This window comes from Cucurbita maxima, unplaced genomic scaffold (assembly GCF_002738345.1).
Source record: "Cucurbita maxima cultivar Rimu unplaced genomic scaffold, Cmax_1.0 Cma_Scf00033, whole genome shotgun sequence".
Lineage (NCBI taxonomy): Eukaryota > Viridiplantae > Streptophyta > Magnoliopsida > Cucurbitales > Cucurbitaceae > Cucurbita > Cucurbita maxima.
In genome coordinates, this window is record NW_019272049.1 from 914,855 (window position 1) to 932,610 (window position 17,756).

Consider the following 17,756-nt stretch of genomic DNA (forward strand, 5'->3'; position numbering starts at 1 on the left):
TATCTTCTAAATTGTTTAATGAAAAAGGCATTGGATATTCACACTCCCTATGAAGCATGGTTAGGTATGAAACCTTATTTCGAGCATCTAAGAGCCTTTACTTGTACACTCATGTTAAGACGATAAATCCATACATTAAGAAGCTTGATGACAGAAGCCAAAAGATGGTGTATTTTGGCATAGAGGATGAGACTAAGGCACATAGGCAGTATGATCCTCCACTTGAGAAACTAGTAAGTAGAGATATCATATTCAAAGAAGGGAAGAAGTGAGATTGGTACAGCGTCAACGAGAACAAATATATTGTTGTGGAGTTTACTACTTTAGAAAAAGAGTGAGACACAACAGACCTAGAAATTATGCCAATACCGACACTAGCTAGTCCACATATGTCATCACTAGTGCCACCAAAATGCATGATAAACTCTCTAGAGCAAAGAAGCTCAGGCGAGAGCACAGAAGGATCCACAATAGATGGTGGATCAAAGAAGTTTTGTTTTCTCACTGAAACTTATGTAGATATACTTGAAGAAGAATTGGATCTTGATGAGCTAGTGTTGCTCATTGCCAAGGAGCTAACAACTTATGTGAGATAGAAACTGAGACGTCATGACACGAGACTAGGAAAAAATAGCTTGAAGCCATTAAAAAGAACCAAATATTGGCACTCACCGACTTACCACCTAGTCACAAGCCCATTAGTTTGAAGTGGATGTTTAAGTTGAAGAAGAATAATGAAGAAAATGTCATCAAGCACAAAGCAAGACTGTGGGAAGGGATATGTGTACGAACAAAGGTAAGAAAGAGAATGAGGACTTGATAAACTAGTCGGTTTTACCGATAATGATTTAGCTGGAGACATCAATGATAGAAAAAACACCATAGGAATGATATTCTATCACAATGAAAATTTGGTAAGACAATCTCAGAAGTAAGGAACTGTGGCACTATATTTCTAGGAGGTGAATTCATGGAAACTATTGCAGTGTCATGCTAAGCATTGTGGCTAATAAATTTGTTGAGCAAAGTCACTGAAAATGAGCCTAAGTTAGTAACTCTCTACGTTAACAACAATTTGTGATTGCATTGATATAGAATCAGATATTTCACAGACGCAACAAACACAACGACACTCGTTTCCACTTCATCTGTGTGTGTGTCGCAAAGAAATGATTTTGTGGAGTTTGTATGCATTGGAGAGCAATATGCAAATATTCTTGTCGAGGCTCCAGCAAGGGTTAAATCTACAAACATGCGATAGTTGCTCAAAATGAAGAATCTCGAACAAAGTTAAGCTTACCAGGAGATTGTGAGTCAATAAGTTTGACGTAGTAAAATAAGTTATTTGTGAAGTAACTCTATGTAACGACCCTATTTTTCTATTGTGATAGCTACCATGTGCATGACATGATCTTTTTACGAGGAAACTTTCATTTTAAAATAATTCATAAATTGATGTGAGGGACTTATACTTTTGCATTAAAAACCTTAAAACAAAACAATGAAAATATTCCTGGTGAAATATAAATAAAACTAGAAAAGATTAAAACAATGTCTTAATCTAATCTAAGACTTGTGAAATAAAAATGCAACTAGCCTAACATAGGTTCTATGGTCTTCAACACGATGTTGTCGTCAACCGTACAAAGATGATTTGTCTTTACCTGAAATATAAGAATAGTATAAGACTTGATTATTTTAAGAAATACTCAGGAAGTGTATCCACTATTGGGGTCGGAGAATGCAAACACATGCAGATGATGAGACCTATCATTTAAAATCTTCTCTTAGGTGGCTTTTCAGTCTAGTCAAATTGGATGAGTAGTACTTGTACACACGACCCACACGTACGAGCATGGTCCCACAAGAGGGCTCACACACCTCTTGGTTCTGCTCGTAGGGCTAGCTTCTCTAGGCTGTTGGCGGATACCCGGAGGAATAGCGACCGTCGTAGAATCATGGTAAACATGATGATCATTTCAGTCTCATAGTGTACTTGTCCGTACTCATCATATTTTCCATTGTAATAAATCATGCAAGATAACCCCATTCTTTCTTTCATATTACGCTCACTAGTATGCATGCATAAACTTTCATAAATCATTTCATTCATAACATAATTTTCCATCATAGCATGGGGTTGTGTTTCATAACTTTCTTTATTTCAAAATATTTCATAGCATGTCATCACATATCATTGCTTAACTAACACATCATAATGCATCATGACATTTCATATATTACATAGCTTATTGTGCATTTATAGAATCATATCATTTGGCATATCATATAACTATACATTAATAAAATGACATCACATCACATCACCCACATAACGTCTCCAAAGCTACTAGACATGCATCATCATACATAAAACAATTCTTCCAATCAGACCGATAATAGAGTTACTTACTTAGTTGGTCTAGGCTGAAGTTACTACGACCTCTGGATGCTAGCTTAATGTTGCTCTTCAAAATTTAATTGTACCTAAAGAGTGCCACAATCATAATTAGAATTCTACTGGACTAGCCTAATTTATCATAAAATAATTTAAACTACTAAACCTAATTTTACGTAAAATAATTTAAACCTATTCCAACTAATTTAAAATTTTAAACAAGTTAAACCTAATTTAACTTTTAAACCACCTAAACCTAATTTCCCACGAATAATTTAAGCTTTGACTCGAAATAATTTAAACTACCTAATTCTTATTTTTTATCATGTATAAATTTGACTTCAAATAATTTAAACTAGTTAAAAAATAGTCAAATTAATGTTAAACGTTTTTGAAAAGTTAAAAATGGTAAGAAAGAATCGAAAAGAATTCGACAAATCAAGACTACTCAACCAAAATTATAAAATTTGAACTGAGTTAGATTTTTTTTGGATTCGTTAAACTTTTAGAAAACAAAAAAATTGTGTTGGTTCTAGGGTTGACATTGCTTTGGTTGGGTCAACCGACGAACTCGAAAATAGAGTGACAACCTAAATGTATCTTATCGTACTTTTAAGATTATTCTAAACATCAAAAATACCCGATCGATTGTAACCCATGTTAGTGATATATTATAACCGGTAAATATTCGATATTTTAGTTGTGTCCTTAAATTTGTCCAAAATACGTTACCCTCAAACGCTCCTTGTCGGCGCTTGGCTTTCCTTCTTCCACATTTATTTCTTGTCGGTTTCCTCCCTACCCCAATCCCTATATGTCCCCGCACTTTCTCTCCTTCTCTCACACCCCAAAAGAAAAACCCTTCTTTTTCCCTTCCAAAATGGACGGCAGCGCCGGCACCGGCACCGGAAACAGCCACAGACTCCTCGACGGCGTCCACCGGCGAAAGCCCACAAAGAAAACCAAACAGCCCAACAAAAACAAACCCATCAAAGTCGTGTACATATCCAACCCCATGAAGGTTCAAATCAGCGCATCTGGATTCATGGCTTTGGTCCAACAACTCACCGGCCAAGACGCCGAGTTTCCAGACTCCTCTAAGTTCCCACCCGCCGCCGCCTTCCCCGACATCCACGACACCACGGCGGATGCTAATCTGATGATGAATAACAACCCTTCACTTACTGTTGAGCCTCCGATGGAGGATGACCCCCTTCTTGGCACTTTCTATGATGACATTGACGATCTGATTTTTCCCCCTCCGGTGATCGGAAACTACCCAGCACTGCTTCCGGCGGCGGCGGCAACGGCGGTTTTGTATGAATCTTATGCAAGGTGAAAAAACATGTTGGCGAAAATCTTTAAATTCTCTCTTTAATTTTTGCATATTTTGTATATGAAATTAGAGAATAACAACTATTAATTATCATATATTTTGTTTTTATATTTAATTTCTAAATTTCAATTCTAAACTCGTAATTATATCAATTTAAACCCTAATTTCGCGAAAAAATAACGCAAACGAATCAATGTTATAATTAAATAAATGTTAGCTCATTTTTTTTAATTAATAGATTGAATTATGAAGTTCATATTGCAAGTTGATATTTAAAATTTTATAAATTATTTAAAAAATATTTTGATTTTGATTTTTCATGAAATTAATGGACCCAAACTGTACCTTTTTTGTTTGGTTAGGGTAATTTCAGCAAGTTGGGGAAAGGATTGAAGGGAAAGGGAATTGGGTGAGCCATGGAATATGATGTAACTCAACATCACAACCAAACAAAACCCTTAAAAGGTCAATATTTAAAACTTTATATTATTTAGATACAAATAATACACATTAATTAACCTTTAATTATAATAATCCTTTTTTCAAACGTTTAAAAAATGTTATTTGTTAAATATTTATTTATTTATTTTGAAACATTTAATTAAGATTTTATGTTTTGAAAAATTATCTGTCCTATAATTTAAAACTATTTGTAAAAGTTGTTGAATCATGATCATTACAAGCAAGTCGATACTTTATAAGTTGTTCGTAATTGTAGTTAGGTCAAAAATTTATTTTATCCCTATAATTACAATTTTTGTATTAGTGATTCTCTAATGAATAATTTGTTTATGATCCAATCATAAACTAAGCCTCTCTCAGGTTATGTAAATGGTGGGGTTCATTGTTCAAGTCTCAAAATCAACGCTTAAGAGGACTACTCATCTGCTTACTCTATGTGGGAAAAGTGAATTTCATCTCGTGAATTATGTTCTTAACTTTATATTAGATTAAGTACCCAAAATGGTAGGCATATGAATAAGCTACCAAACCTATTTTCACCAATGCAAAATAGAAGACAAACTCTCACAAGCAAGAGTTCATAACTCACTCAAGATTAAGATCGAGTCGCTAATGATCATCGGGTTTATAATGAGATTTAGTTGTCCAGTCTTCTAAAAACTCATTGTATAGGATACCCCTACTCACATATCTTCACATGAAACGAAGGCACCCATCTTTATCTATATATTCTCAACCATTTAAGTTATTACTTGAACATAATCCTCTTATTTGTCAATATATATGGTTCAAGGTTAATATAATAATCTTGAATTTTATATAATATTGGATAATGTTACACAAAATAGAAAATAAAAAATTATTTTATTCATAAATAAGAAAATGTTCCATTACAAAAAATACTAACTTTAGGGCACAAATCATAACAATCTCTCAAACTTACGATATGTGTTCTAGGGCATACTATATACCTAATATTTTCTTCCCCTTGCCCTAGAGTAGGTGAAACATATTCTATAGACCTAGACTCTACAGATGACCCTCAAACACTTTAGCCTGAAGAGCATTTATAAACGGATCGATATAGTTGTTTGCTGAGGCTATCTTTATGACAACCACATCTTCTCTTTGCACAATCTCCCTATCGAAATGATATTTGCCACAACACCACTATTATCACAATAAAGTGTGATAGGTTTACCCATATTTGGAACTACTTCCAAATTCGTTAAGTCGCATAGCTTCTTTTGTTGCTTCACAAGTAGCTATGTACACAACTTCGATTGTAGAGTTTGTAATACATTCTTGCTTGATGCTCCTCCGCTTAGGGTAAACACTAATCATGATGTGAATTTTCTCGAATCCTTATCAGTTTAAAAATCAAAGTCCGTATATATTGGAAGGATCAAATCTCCAGCTCCAAGCATATAATTCCTCATTTTCCATAAGTATTTGAGGATAATTTTAATTACTATCTAGTGATCATACCTAAGGTTTGACTGATATCTAGTAACAATCCCCCTTGCATAACATATATCAAGTATTGTACACAACATTGCATACATTAGACTGCTACAACTGAGACATAAAGAATCCTTCTCATATCAACTTCTTGAGGTAGTTTAGGACATTGTTGTTCCTTAGACAATGTAATGCCTCAAAGGAAAATTGCCTTTTTGGAATTTTTCATGGAATACTTGACAAGAATCTTGTTAATAAAGGTTTTATTTTTATAATTACTTATAATTTGGATTCCGGTAACAAAATGTTCTTCTCCCATATCTTTCCTTTGAAATTGGTTAGCTAGCATAATAGCCTATATCGTTCCGAATGAGTAAGATATCATCTACATACAAGATAATAAAAGCTATTGTTTTCTTGTTGTTTTTCTTGTATAGTCAAGGTTCATCAACATTTTACTCAAAGCCATAAAATTTGACCATATTGTTAAATCTAATGTTCCAAGATCTTGATGCTTGTTTTAATCGAAAAATAGATCTCTTAAGCTTACAAACCTTTTGCTCGTGCCCTTGGTTTACACACCCTTCTAATTGATTCATGTAGATGTTGTCATTTAGAAAGACAGTTTTCACATCAATTTTTCATCTCATAGTTAAAATATGTGCCAATGGATATAAGTGAATGCAAATAGACTTTAACATGACAACAAAAGAGATAGTGTCCTCCTAGTTCACTTATTCTCTTTGGTTAACTCCTTTTGCCACAAGTCTAACTTTAAAGATCTGTACCTTTCCATCCACTCCTCATTTTCTTTAGTAAATCTATTTACCGTCTAAGAATCAAGAGGATCTACAAGTTCCTATATTAAATTTGGGTGCACGGATCTTATTTCATGGTTCATAGCTTCAATTCATTCATCCTTGTTAACATCATTAATTGTCCCCTTTAAAGGACAATGAATCCTTGATGTAACTATCGTTATAACAAGTTGAGCTAAAGTAAAGCCCATGTAACAGTTAGTTGGTTCATAACTCTTCCCGTGCGACAAGACATTATCAATTCTTGACATGGAGGGATGGAATTGTCAACCTCTCTAGTTGATGCATTAGTAGCTTCAATGGAATTTAATTAAGCAAGGTTTACCTGATCTTCCTCTAAGAAAGTAGTGTTTTTCAATACAAATACAGGTAACCACCTCTAGTCTTTTTGGGATAACCTACAAATTGGCATACTTTAGAACGATATTCCAATTTCTTCGAATGTGTTTTTAGCATATGCGCTGGACATTCCCAAATTATGAAGTTTTGTAAACTAACTTTACGACCTTTCCACAATTCAAAAGATGCCACAATGACACTTTTAGATGAACCTACATTCAGTATGTATAATGCAGTCTCCACTACATATTCTCAAAAGAAATTTGGCAGTGGAGTATACGCATCATAGAATGAACCATGTCTAGCAAAGTTTTGTTTCTCCTTTCTAAAACACCATTTTGTTGAGGTGTTTCAAAAGTTGAGAATTGGATTGTTATTCCATTTTCTATCAAATAATTTTCGAAACTCAGATCAATGTACTCTCCACCGTAATCTGATCGAAGTGTTTTTGATAAATTTATCTAATAGATTCTCAACTTTATTCCTGTACTCCTTGAACTTTTCAAAAACTTCAAACTTGTATTGCATTAGGAAAAGACATCATATCTAGAATTATCTACAAAGATGCGATATTCATACCCTCCTCTAACTTTAATATTCATCGAACAAAACAGGTATAAAGATAAAATTTATAAGAATTCATTGCCCAATATATTTTCCCATAAAAAGGTCTTTTAGTCATCTTTATCACAATTCAAAGACTTGTAAAATGTCCAATTCTAACTTAATTAGAGGACCCCTCTTTACTAATTTTTCAATTCTATCTAAATTGATAGTGACCCAGCCTTAGATGCCAAACACCGACATTGGAGCTAACTTTTTGTTTTTTTATTTTAAATTAAGATGTCTTAAATAATTTAATGTTTTGAAGTATCTTACATACCAACGGCCTTTAACACACCTTTTCGAAACAACTTTGTCATAATAAAAATTTAAGAAATGAATTGTTTAGCTAAACATGGAACTGAAATTAGCTTCGGTCATATCATAAGAACCACATTTTGACCGTTATTGCTAACACAATATCTCAGGTGCCTACTTTTATGATCATTCCTCTGTCGTCTAACTACTTTCAAGAGTCACTTTTCGAGAAATAAGAACAAACATGATTAGTGGCTCCCAAATCAATTATACACGGAAATTTCTTTTTTTGATTTCGTTTTTTGGTCTAGGTATTCAGGGTAGTTTCTTTTCTAATGACCATCTACGTTGCAATGAAAACTTTTCCTTGCAGTTCCTTTTGAAGCAGTTGTAGTCTTATTCTTATTTTTATTCTTATTCTTATTCTCACTAGATTTTTTCTTTTTGTTTTTAATCCCACTGTTGAATCTCTAGACTTAATTTCAGAGGTCGAACCTCTAAATTTGAGCCTATGTCACTTCTATCTCCACACTATTTCCTTTTTTCATCATAAACTCAATGTTTGTCGTTCATTGAGATGATTAATGAAGTTGTAACTAATTTTTTTCATAATAATCTTACTTAAAGAAAGGAAGAAAACTCTTAGAGAGAGTTTCTAGAATAAAACTTACCTAGCTAGACTCGTCTATGATAACACCATTCATTTCAACAGTATTACGCATACTGGACCATCATTTGGAGAACATGTTCTCACACTGATGTTCATAACAACATTTTTAGAGGTTTTTAGGGCTCAATTTCTTCATCTAGCTAAAGGAATTGGTTTGGAGAAATGTCTTTAACTGTGTGGCCTTAATTTGAGAAGTTTTTCTCGGTCTACAGCTCACTTGAAAACATAGAGAATTGACTTCTTAGGCAACTCAATTTAGGACATTTTAGCTCGTCATTTCTTCATTAAAGTTACTTAATTTAATCCTTTGAAGCTACCAAAATGCTCAATTTGAAGAAAAATGGATCGTAGATGCGAATTCGATACTTACCCCATTTGAACCTGAAACTAACTTTCTTCCATTGGGCATGTTCTTTGGGTTAATTCTTTTCATGGTCTTCTTCAAAAACGATCCTTGAATGTGAGTTTCCACATCGGTTGGAGAGGGGAACGAAACATTCCTTATAAGGGTGTGGAAACCTCTATCTGGTAGACGCGTTTTAAAACTGTGAGGTTAACAGTGATATGTAATGGGCCAAAGCGGACAATATCTGCTAGTGGTAGGTTTGAACTATTACATTAAATGTGTAGAAACTGAATGGGATTGGCCTTGCTCGGCGACTTTACGTGTAGGCTCGGATTGAAATTTCAAGCTTACTTTGAACTTTTTCAATGGCTGCCACTATTCGGGAAATGGGTTTGAGGCTCTTTCAACACTCGATTCCTTTGTAAAACTTGTGGGTTATCTTGTTTAGAAGTTGTAGGAACAAGTTTGAAAGAAATAGTGGAGAATTTCTCTCGTGTTTGGAAGATACTCGAGAGTAGGAAACAAAAAAACTCAATGGCTATAACTTACGATTGAGAGTTCGACTCAACTCGATTCTTGTTCCATATGAGTGCCCTAACTTCATACACACATAAACTATAATAATAATAATAAAATAAATAACTAGCCAACATAGAAGTAAGGTAAAAGTGCTTGAAATGGGCATGCGGCAACCTAAAACAGACCCTAAACGAGCATGGTCGTGGCACTTAAAACAATGATAACATCTCATAAGATTGACAATCATATCTGTAAATGATTATACAGCCTTGTACATTTTGTATATCATAGTAGAACATTCTTTACATAGACTTCATAATAACATACCTAATAACAACTTTAATTTCTAACGAGATGCATAGTCTTTCTATCGCACTTTTATAATAAATTTGTGGTCCATAATGTCTCTCAAAGACATATACATATTCACACAAAGTTATGGTTGATTAGACATGAGTGTATACATATCACATAAAACATACCTAACCATTCAATTCAATAACAAGTAATTCTAATCAACATGATACATGAACATGCATTAAATTATCCATCCAGCCTAGCCTTAAGGCCTTTGAACAATAAGATTCCAAGATTCTAAGTCCACTACTAACAGAACTATTTGGGCTTGTTACTTATCGCTGTCAGCCTCAAGGTTTTAAAATATGTCTACTAGGGACAGGTTTTCACACCCTTACAAAGAATGTTTCGTCTCCCTCTCCAACCGATGTAGGATCTCACAATTTTGTAACAGCCCAAACCCACCACTAACATATATGGTTCGTTTGAGCCCATTACGTATCGTCGTCAACGTCATAATTTTAAAACATGTCTATGAGGTAGATGTTTCTACACACTCTTATAAAAAATGATTTGTTTCCCTCTCCAATCGATGTAGGATGATCTCACAATCCACCCCACTTCAGGGCCCAGTGTTCTCGCTGGTACTTGTTTTCCTCTCCAATCAATATGGGATCTCACAATTTCTCTATGTTACATTAACAAACATTGCAATCCCTTATGGGAGACATCACTATATATCATGAAAGCTCTTCCTTCGACCGACACCGTGAGTATTTGTGTCGAAATTAGTACGTGTGTGAGCACTCAGAGTAAAAAATGAATACATAAATGATTGAGATCATATCCGAATGAACGTAATATTGAGGATAGGATGATTAAAAAAAATAAAAGAATTAAAGCTACTATCTATACCAACATCATGCAAATTAATTATTATTATTATTTTTTTTTTGGTCTCAAAATCTCAAGAAATCAAACTTAGTATCTTGTCTTGGCAACAAAACACAAGGATAGAACATTTAGTATTCTTTAGTCAAAATCTATACCCCTTTTTTGTTTTACGACCAAATATCACAAAATCATTCTAAATATAGAACACCACTTGTCAAATGTTTGATGAACAAAAGAACGAGTCTCTCTCTCTCTCTGTTTCTCTCTCTAGATGATGTGTTCTGTGCCAATGTCCAAGCATGGAAAATTAGAAAGGACTACACATTTAGAAAGAGCTTTGGTTGGTTAGTCAATTTCAATGGAACCAAAACCAGCAGTTTATAGAATCAGTGTTCATCAGCAGTTTAGACATGACCGTTTATTCCGTTTTCAGAAATTGGGACAACAAACGGATGAACTCTCTCCCTTTCATTCAAATCCTTCTTTTTTAGCATTTCTTGTCCACAAATTCATAACCTCAAGAACAAAAAAACCAAAAAACATCACCCAAAACACGAAATTATGTTAGAAAGAGAGAAAAAAAGAAAGAAACAAAGACAGATTTTGGGATTCTTCTGTTCTAATGTCCCATTGATTGATTGATTCATTCATTCATTGTTCCAATTCCTTAAAACTCACGAAATTCGATTCCTTTTTCAATTTTTCACAATTGGGTATCCAGAAAAATTCCCAAATCACGATTTTGAATCGAAAATCCCATCTGGGTGTTTCAAATTTTCGTGTTTTAATCTAAGTATGAGCAGAGACAGTGGCGTTTTGAAGGCATGGGAAGCGACGGTACGCAAAACCCAAGCGGCCAAAAAGCGAGCCCACAGCATCTTCGGCACAATGTCGGTAGCTCACGCCGACGACGGCGACATCGAAGGCCTCGGCGACATGGTAGACACTGAATTGAATTCCAACGATGTCTATCACTCCGAGAAAATCCTCCCAAATGGCGACTATTACACAGGCCAATGGTGCAACAACTTCCCTCACGGACATGGCAAGTACGTATGGACCGATGGGTGTATGTTCATTGGTGAATGGAGCAAAGGCAAAACAATGGGGCGAGGACGGTTCAATTGGCCGTCGGGAGCTACCTATGAAGGTGAATTCAAGAGTGGCTATATGGATGGGAATGGCGTGTATACTGGCTCAAATGGGGACACTTATAAAGGGAAATGGGTTATGAATTTGAAACATGGCCATGGGGTTAAGAACTTCTCTAATGGGGATTGTTATGATGGAGATTGGAGGAGGGGCTTGCAAGAAGGGAGTGGGAGATATCAATGGAAGAATGGGAACTATTATGTGGGGGAATGGAAGCATGGGGAGATTTGTGGGAAAGGGAGCTTTGTTTGGACTAATGGGAAAAAATATGATGGGAATTGGGAAAGTGGGTTGCCTAGAGGGAATGGGACATTCAAATGGCCTGATGGGAGTTTCTATGTGGGGTATTGGAGTAGAGATCCGGAAGAACAAAATGGGAGTTATTACCCATCTGTTTCATCAGGGAATGTGTTATGGGATCCTCAAGATGTTTACAATGTTGATTTTAGTGATTGCAAGATATGTCATGGGGAGAAGGTGTCGCTTTTGCCCTCGCAGAAGAAGCTCGCGGTATGGCGGTCGTCGAAAGGGGACGACGGAGGGAAGCCGAGGAGGATGTCGGTTGATGGTCGGGTGAGTATCGATGTGGAGAAGCCGTTTGATAGAATGCAAATGTGGTGTGGCGGGGAGGGGGATGATTATGTGACGGGGTGTTGTAGTGAGAGGACGTCGTCTGGAGGTCGGGGCGATGTGGCGGAGTATATGTTGGCGATGAGTTTGGAGAAGGAAGGATTTGGGATGTCAATGAAGAAGCCAAGGTCTTGTAAGAGGCAAGGAGAGACAATTTGTAAAGGGCATAAGAACTATGATCTAATGCTTAATTTGCAGCTTGGGATCAGGTAGTTTGGTTGTATTTTTCAATTCTATTGTGACTATTTTGTTTAACTCTTAGTATGTTTATGTGAGGATTGATTAGGCATTCGGTAGGACGACCCGCCCCGGCCGCGTCGCTCGACTTGAAGCCTTCAGCTTTTGATCCCAAGGAAAAAGTTTGGACTAAATTTCCTTCAGAAGGAAGCAAGTACACTCCACCCCACCAGTCATGTGAGTTCAAATGGAAGGACTATTGCCCATTAGTTTTCAGGTACAATGCCTATTCCTTCCTCGTCTTACATTTACTCTCTGGAAGAAGATCAGTAGTTTATTACAATGCTTAGAGAAATGGATAGAAGATGTGTGAAAGGAACGGTTAGGTTTACTTTCGGCATTCGTCGAGAATCTTGTTGATTTATATGCTTCATAGACTTGTTAATCGATGTTGTCATTCCCATCAGAACTTCATAACTTTTTAAAACGCAGGGAGAAATTTTCACTCTTATAAATAATGTTTCATTCTTCTCCCCAATTGATGTGGGATCTCACAATTCACCTCCCTTCGGGGCCAAGCGTCCTTGCTAGGACTCGTTCCTTTCCTAATCGATGTGGGACCCTGCAATCCACTCCCCTCTGGAGCCTAGCGTCCTTGATGGTACATCGTCTCGTGTCCACCCTCCTTCGGGCTTAACCCCTAGCATCCTTGTTGGCACTCGTTCTCTTCTCTAATCGATGTAGGACCCCCTTAATCCACCCCTTTGAGGCAAAATCTGGGACCCCTCCTAATCCACCCCCTTTTGGGGCACAACGTCCTTACTGGTACACCATCTTGTGTCCACCCCCTTTGGGACTCAACCCCCAGTGTCCTCGTTGGCACTCGTTCCCTTCTCTAATCGATGTGCGACCCCCCAATCCACCCGCCTTTGGGGCCATGTCCTTGCTGGTACATTGTCTCGTGTCGATCCCCTTCTGTGCTCAACCTCTTTCCTAACACATCGCCTAGTGTCTAGCTCTGATACTATTTGTAATGGCTCACAGGTATCAAATAGTCCTCTTTGAGCTTTTTCTTTTGGACTTTCACTCAAAATTTTTAAAACGCATATGCTAGAGAGAGGTTTCCACACCCTTATAAAGAATGTGTCATTATCCTCTCCAACCAATGTGAGATCTGACAAAAATCTAGTTGATTTGTTTACAAAATTTTCAAAATTGTTATGGATGTTTCTTAGACTTGTTAATGGATATTGTCATTCATCATCAGAACTCTGAGGAAATTGTTCAAGGTAGATCCAGCTGACTATATGCTATCGATCTGCGGGAATGATGCTCTTCGAGAACTCTCGTCTCCCGGTAAAAGTGGTAGCTTCTTCTACTTGACCAACGACGACCGATATATGATCAAGACAATGAAAAAGTCGGAAGCGAAAGTGAGATAGGGTTTTCTTGCATTGTTCATTTTTAAATCAACAATGGCTCTTATAATTTGGCCTCATTTTGCAGGTTTTGATTAGAATGCTATCTGCCTATTATAACCATGTGAGAGCCTTTGAGACCACTTTGGTAACCAAATTCTATGGTCTTCATTGTGTTAAATTAACCGGGCCTATCCAAAAGAAGGTAAATCAACATTTGTTTGCAACATATACTTTATTGTGTTCTAAACTCTATGAGTGATGCAACACAGGTAAGGTTCATCATTATGGGAAACCTTTTCTGCTCGGAATATTCCATTCATCGTCGGTTTGACTTGAAAGGGTCGATTCTTGGACGCACAACAGATAAGCCTGAGAGCGAGATTGATGAAACAACCATCCTTAAAGACCTCGATCTTAACTTCATATTCCGACTTCAAAAATCATGGTTTCAAGAGTTTTGCAGGTGAAAGTCTAAACTTCTCGTTTTGCTTTGGGCTTCCCCAAAAAGTCTCATATCAATAGAGATATATTTCTCACTTATAAATTCATGATCATTCCCTAAATTAGTCAATGAGGGACTCCATCCCAATGATCCTCAACAATCCTCCACTCGAACAAAGTATACCATAGAGCCTCCCTTGAGGTCTATGTAGTCCTCGAATAGCCTCCCCTTAATTGAAACTCAACCACTTTCTAGAGCCCTCGAACAAAGTACACCCTTTGTTCGATACATGAGTCATTTTTTACTACACCTTCGAGGCTAACAATTTCTTTGTTCGACACTTGAGAATTATATTGACATGGTTAAATTAAGGGCATGGCTCTAATACCATGTAATAACGAATATCCATAATGGTATGATATTGTCCACTTTGAGCATAAGTTATCACGGTTTGCTTTGGGCTTCTTCAAAAGGTCTTATACCAATGGAGATTGATTCCTTACTTATAAACTCATGATCATTCCCTAAATTAGCCAATGTGAGACTCCCTCCCAACGATCCTAACACCTTTTCGTGTCTCATTTTGATGTTTGTTTATCGACTTTCTTTTAGGCAAATCGATCGAGACTGTGAGTTTCTCGAACAAGAAAGAATTATGGATTATAGTCTTCTTGTTGGTCTTCACTTTAGGGAAACATCAGCCGCTGGTGAATTTATACCTTCCGGGGCTCGCACTCCTACAGGTTTCTTGCTCTTTCTTTTCTTCCATCTGCTTGAAAATATTTGCTAAAACCATCGCTCCTAACTGATGGTGAAAGTTCTCTATTTATAACCATCTAGAGAATCAAATAAATTACAAAGGATATGGAAATAACAATAAATAGAAAGAACAATAATGCAAGATATTTGCCTATAACAAAAGACAAATATGATATCTATGGTAAGTCGTAATAGAAGACAAATATCTAGATATTTTGTTACAATAAAAGATCAAATATGATATATACGGTAAACTATTGACTACAAATAGTCTTTCTCTCCCTCACCAAATGACAAAATGCATCTTTTTCAGGTGGACCCGAGAATGATGCAGCTCCTCGTTTATCAAGAGTCGACTTAGATCAACTCTTCCTAGATCCATCCAGGTGAAATCTCTATTGATTGATCCCGTACAAATGGATTCATAACTCAACATACTTCGTTTTTGAACTTGTAGATGGTCGAGTATCAAATTGGGCGTAAACATGCCTGCTCGAGTCGAACGAACCGTGAGAAGAAGTGACTGCGAGTTTCAACTAGTTGGAGAGCCAACAGGAGAGTATTATGATGTGGTTATGTTTTTTGGTGTCATTGACATACTTCAAGATTATGACATTAGCAAGAAGCTTGAGCATGCCTACAAGTCCATTCAATACGATCCAACTTCGATATCAGCTGTCGATCCAAAGCAATACTCAAAGCGGTTTCGTGACTTTATATATAATATCTTTGCAGAAGATGAGACAAACTTTGAATGAAAATGTACTAAGCTCGTTGTTGAGAAAGCTATTTAATTTATAGCCAGGTCGAGCTGGAGGGGAAGCTAGTCATGGCCTGGTCACATTCTTTCATTTCTTTTATATATAGTAGCAGATCATATACTCATATGTTTTAGTAAATGAGAACAAAATTGAAGCAATAGAACTCCGTTTATGTAACCATTTATGTAGTTTCATTACAATTACATAAAAAGAAAGTTCGTAACTGTATATACAATCTATTCTTTCTCTATATTTGAATGTTTACACAACATTTCGGAATCGTGGCATGAGAGCTTCACGGTGGATGATGAGATTGTAACTTAGATTTCAATTTTTTTAGAGTTTCATATCAAGATTGTACCTGACATATAGTTTGAATTTCTGAGAGTTTCATGTTTTCGAAAATATGAATAACATGTCGGGTACAATCTTATTATCCACCGTAACAAACTGTTGTAGCATGATTAGAAGTTTTTATTTAACATATTTTTAGTTTTATTTTGAATGTATAACCAAAATCTTAGTGGAATAAATGGGATTAAAAAAAAAAAATGAAATTAGATCTCGATTTTATGCTTTTATTTTAAGATGAAGTTTATGTTTTTATGAAGAAGTTAAATGAAGTATTTACACATTCAATGTTCATGATATCGTATACGTTATGAAGCACAAAATTGATGGTTGACAAGTTTTGAAGAGAATGATAAAGAGAAAGAGAAGGCAATGACTCTCCCGCTAGCGTCTTTCTTCATATTATATCATTTTATCATAACATTTATCATAATTCTCATGCATAGGTCGGAGTTGTATTTCATGCTAGTTTGTCGTTTTGAATGTCAATCATTTTATTTATGTCAACATATATCATATTATAACTTTTACCTGTTTTCAAACATAACAATCTACATCATGCACATATCATGACATATTGTAAATCATAACAATCACATAGCATATTTCGGGCGTGCTTCAACATATCTTATCATAGCTATATCAATTCGTCAAACCTATCATACCCTAACATATATCATATCATTCTCATATTATATTATGATATATATATATATATATATATATATAAATACATACATCGTTCTTATTTCTTAATCATTTCGTAAACATTTTGTAATTATATCGTTCCATATACATATCTTGGTCATATCGTTTCTTAAACTTATTCTAACCATATTGTCTCACCAATCTATCATAATCATATTGTTTTCTATACATAACCTTATCGTATTCTTTTATCAATCTATCATAACCCTAGTGTTTTCTATGCATAACCTTATCGTATTGTCTTATCAATCTATCATACCTAATCATAACGTTTTATGAACAAATCTTAGTCTAATCATTAGATAACGTTTATCGCATACTTCTCGTATCTTATCTCAAATTTATCATATAATACATCGTACCGTAAATGTTATCATACAATTTAGATATCATAACATATACACATCATATCATAATCATATTGACTCAAAAATAATTCACACATATCAATACATATAACACAGACAGAATCATATGACACATATCAACATCAAATATAAACATGATGATAGTAATGCCACTTACTTGATTACTTTGGACTAGTGTCACCATTTTATCCTTAATGAAAGTTCGATTTCTGTCATTTGTATTCAAGTCAACCTGCCATTCAAACATTGATAACTTATTAAATTTTGCTTTTGATGACCAAGTGAACTAGTAAATATAACAAGGCCATTAGAAGAACCTTTGCAAATAGATAACAAGGGAGATGATTTTGAGGTTATTAATATATTTGGGATATGCAAGGCCCCTACTTCAAACTTTATAGAAGGATCTTAGTACCGACATTGAAATTTTCATAATCGTCTAAATTTGAGGTTTAGTATTTTAGATTTTTTACTGAAAATATCTTCTACAATTAGTGGATAACTGACATCCATTTTGAATTCTAGCCGTTGGATTTGATGAGTTATGCCCCCTCTTGAACATACTTTAATTTGAAAAAGATCCAAC

General features: G+C 35.4%; 2 protein-coding genes across 7 annotated transcripts; both read left to right on the top strand.

The window, feature by feature from the left end:
* The first annotated feature begins 3,220 nt into the window (after positions 1-3,220).
* Positions 3,221-4,913, top strand: LOC111467277 (sigma factor binding protein 2, chloroplastic-like). 3 transcript variants are annotated; one of them, XR_002714502.1, is made up of 3 exons: positions 3,225-3,733; positions 4,097-4,199; positions 4,557-4,913. XR_002714502.1 is itself a non-coding variant. In XM_023112134.1 (2 exons), exons 1-2 carry the CDS (start codon positions 3,279-3,281, stop codon positions 4,657-4,659), a joined length of 558 nt encoding a protein of 185 aa, XP_022967902.1. In that variant the 5' UTR covers positions 3,221-3,278; the 3' UTR covers positions 4,660-4,911. The 3 variants fall into 3 exon arrangements, 2 of the variants coding, with proteins under 2 accessions (XP_022967902.1, XP_022967903.1); XM_023112134.1 differs by lacking the exon at positions 4,097-4,199 and having other exon boundaries at positions 3,221-3,733; positions 4,557-4,911; XM_023112135.1 differs by lacking the exon at positions 4,557-4,913 and having other exon boundaries at positions 4,097-4,277.
* Positions 4,914-10,983: 6,070 nt separating this feature from the next.
* Positions 10,984-15,896, top strand: LOC111467162 (phosphatidylinositol 4-phosphate 5-kinase 4-like). Of its 4 annotated transcripts, none has more exons than XM_023111950.1 (8): positions 10,984-12,392; positions 12,470-12,637; positions 13,628-13,793; positions 13,867-13,983; positions 14,051-14,244; positions 14,836-14,966; positions 15,296-15,368; positions 15,440-15,896. In XM_023111950.1, the coding sequence occupies exons 1-8, from the start codon at positions 11,197-11,199 to the stop codon at positions 15,738-15,740; spliced, it is 2,346 nt and encodes a 781-aa protein (XP_022967718.1). In that variant the 5' UTR covers positions 10,984-11,196; the 3' UTR covers positions 15,741-15,896. The 4 variants fall into 4 exon arrangements, with proteins under 4 accessions (XP_022967718.1, XP_022967719.1, XP_022967720.1 ...); XM_023111951.1 differs by having other exon boundaries at positions 14,836-14,930; XM_023111952.1 differs by having other exon boundaries at positions 14,145-14,244; positions 15,440-15,525.
* The last annotated feature ends 1,860 nt before the right edge of the window (positions 15,897-17,756 follow it).

What these genes read in the sequence shown, in the direction of transcription:
- LOC111467277 (XM_023112134.1), top strand. Translation starts at nt 3,279, where the DNA reads ATGGACGGCAGCGCCGGCACCGGCACCGGAAACAGCCACAGACTCCTC. An exon ending in TTGTATGAATCTTATGCAAG is followed by an intron (nt 3,734 to 4,556) that starts GTGAAAAAACAT and finishes AGCCTCTCTCAG; the next exon opens with GTTATGTAAATGGTGGGGTT.
- LOC111467162 (XM_023111950.1), top strand. Translation starts at nt 11,197, where the DNA reads ATGAGCAGAGACAGTGGCGTTTTGAAGGCATGGGAAGCGACGGTACGC. An exon ending in TGGTTTCAAGAGTTTTGCAG is followed by an intron (nt 14,245 to 14,835) that starts GTGAAAGTCTAA and finishes ACTTTCTTTTAG; the next exon opens with GCAAATCGATCGAGACTGTG. An exon ending in CGGGGCTCGCACTCCTACAG is followed by an intron (nt 14,967 to 15,295) that starts GTTTCTTGCTCT and finishes CATCTTTTTCAG; the next exon opens with GTGGACCCGAGAATGATGCA.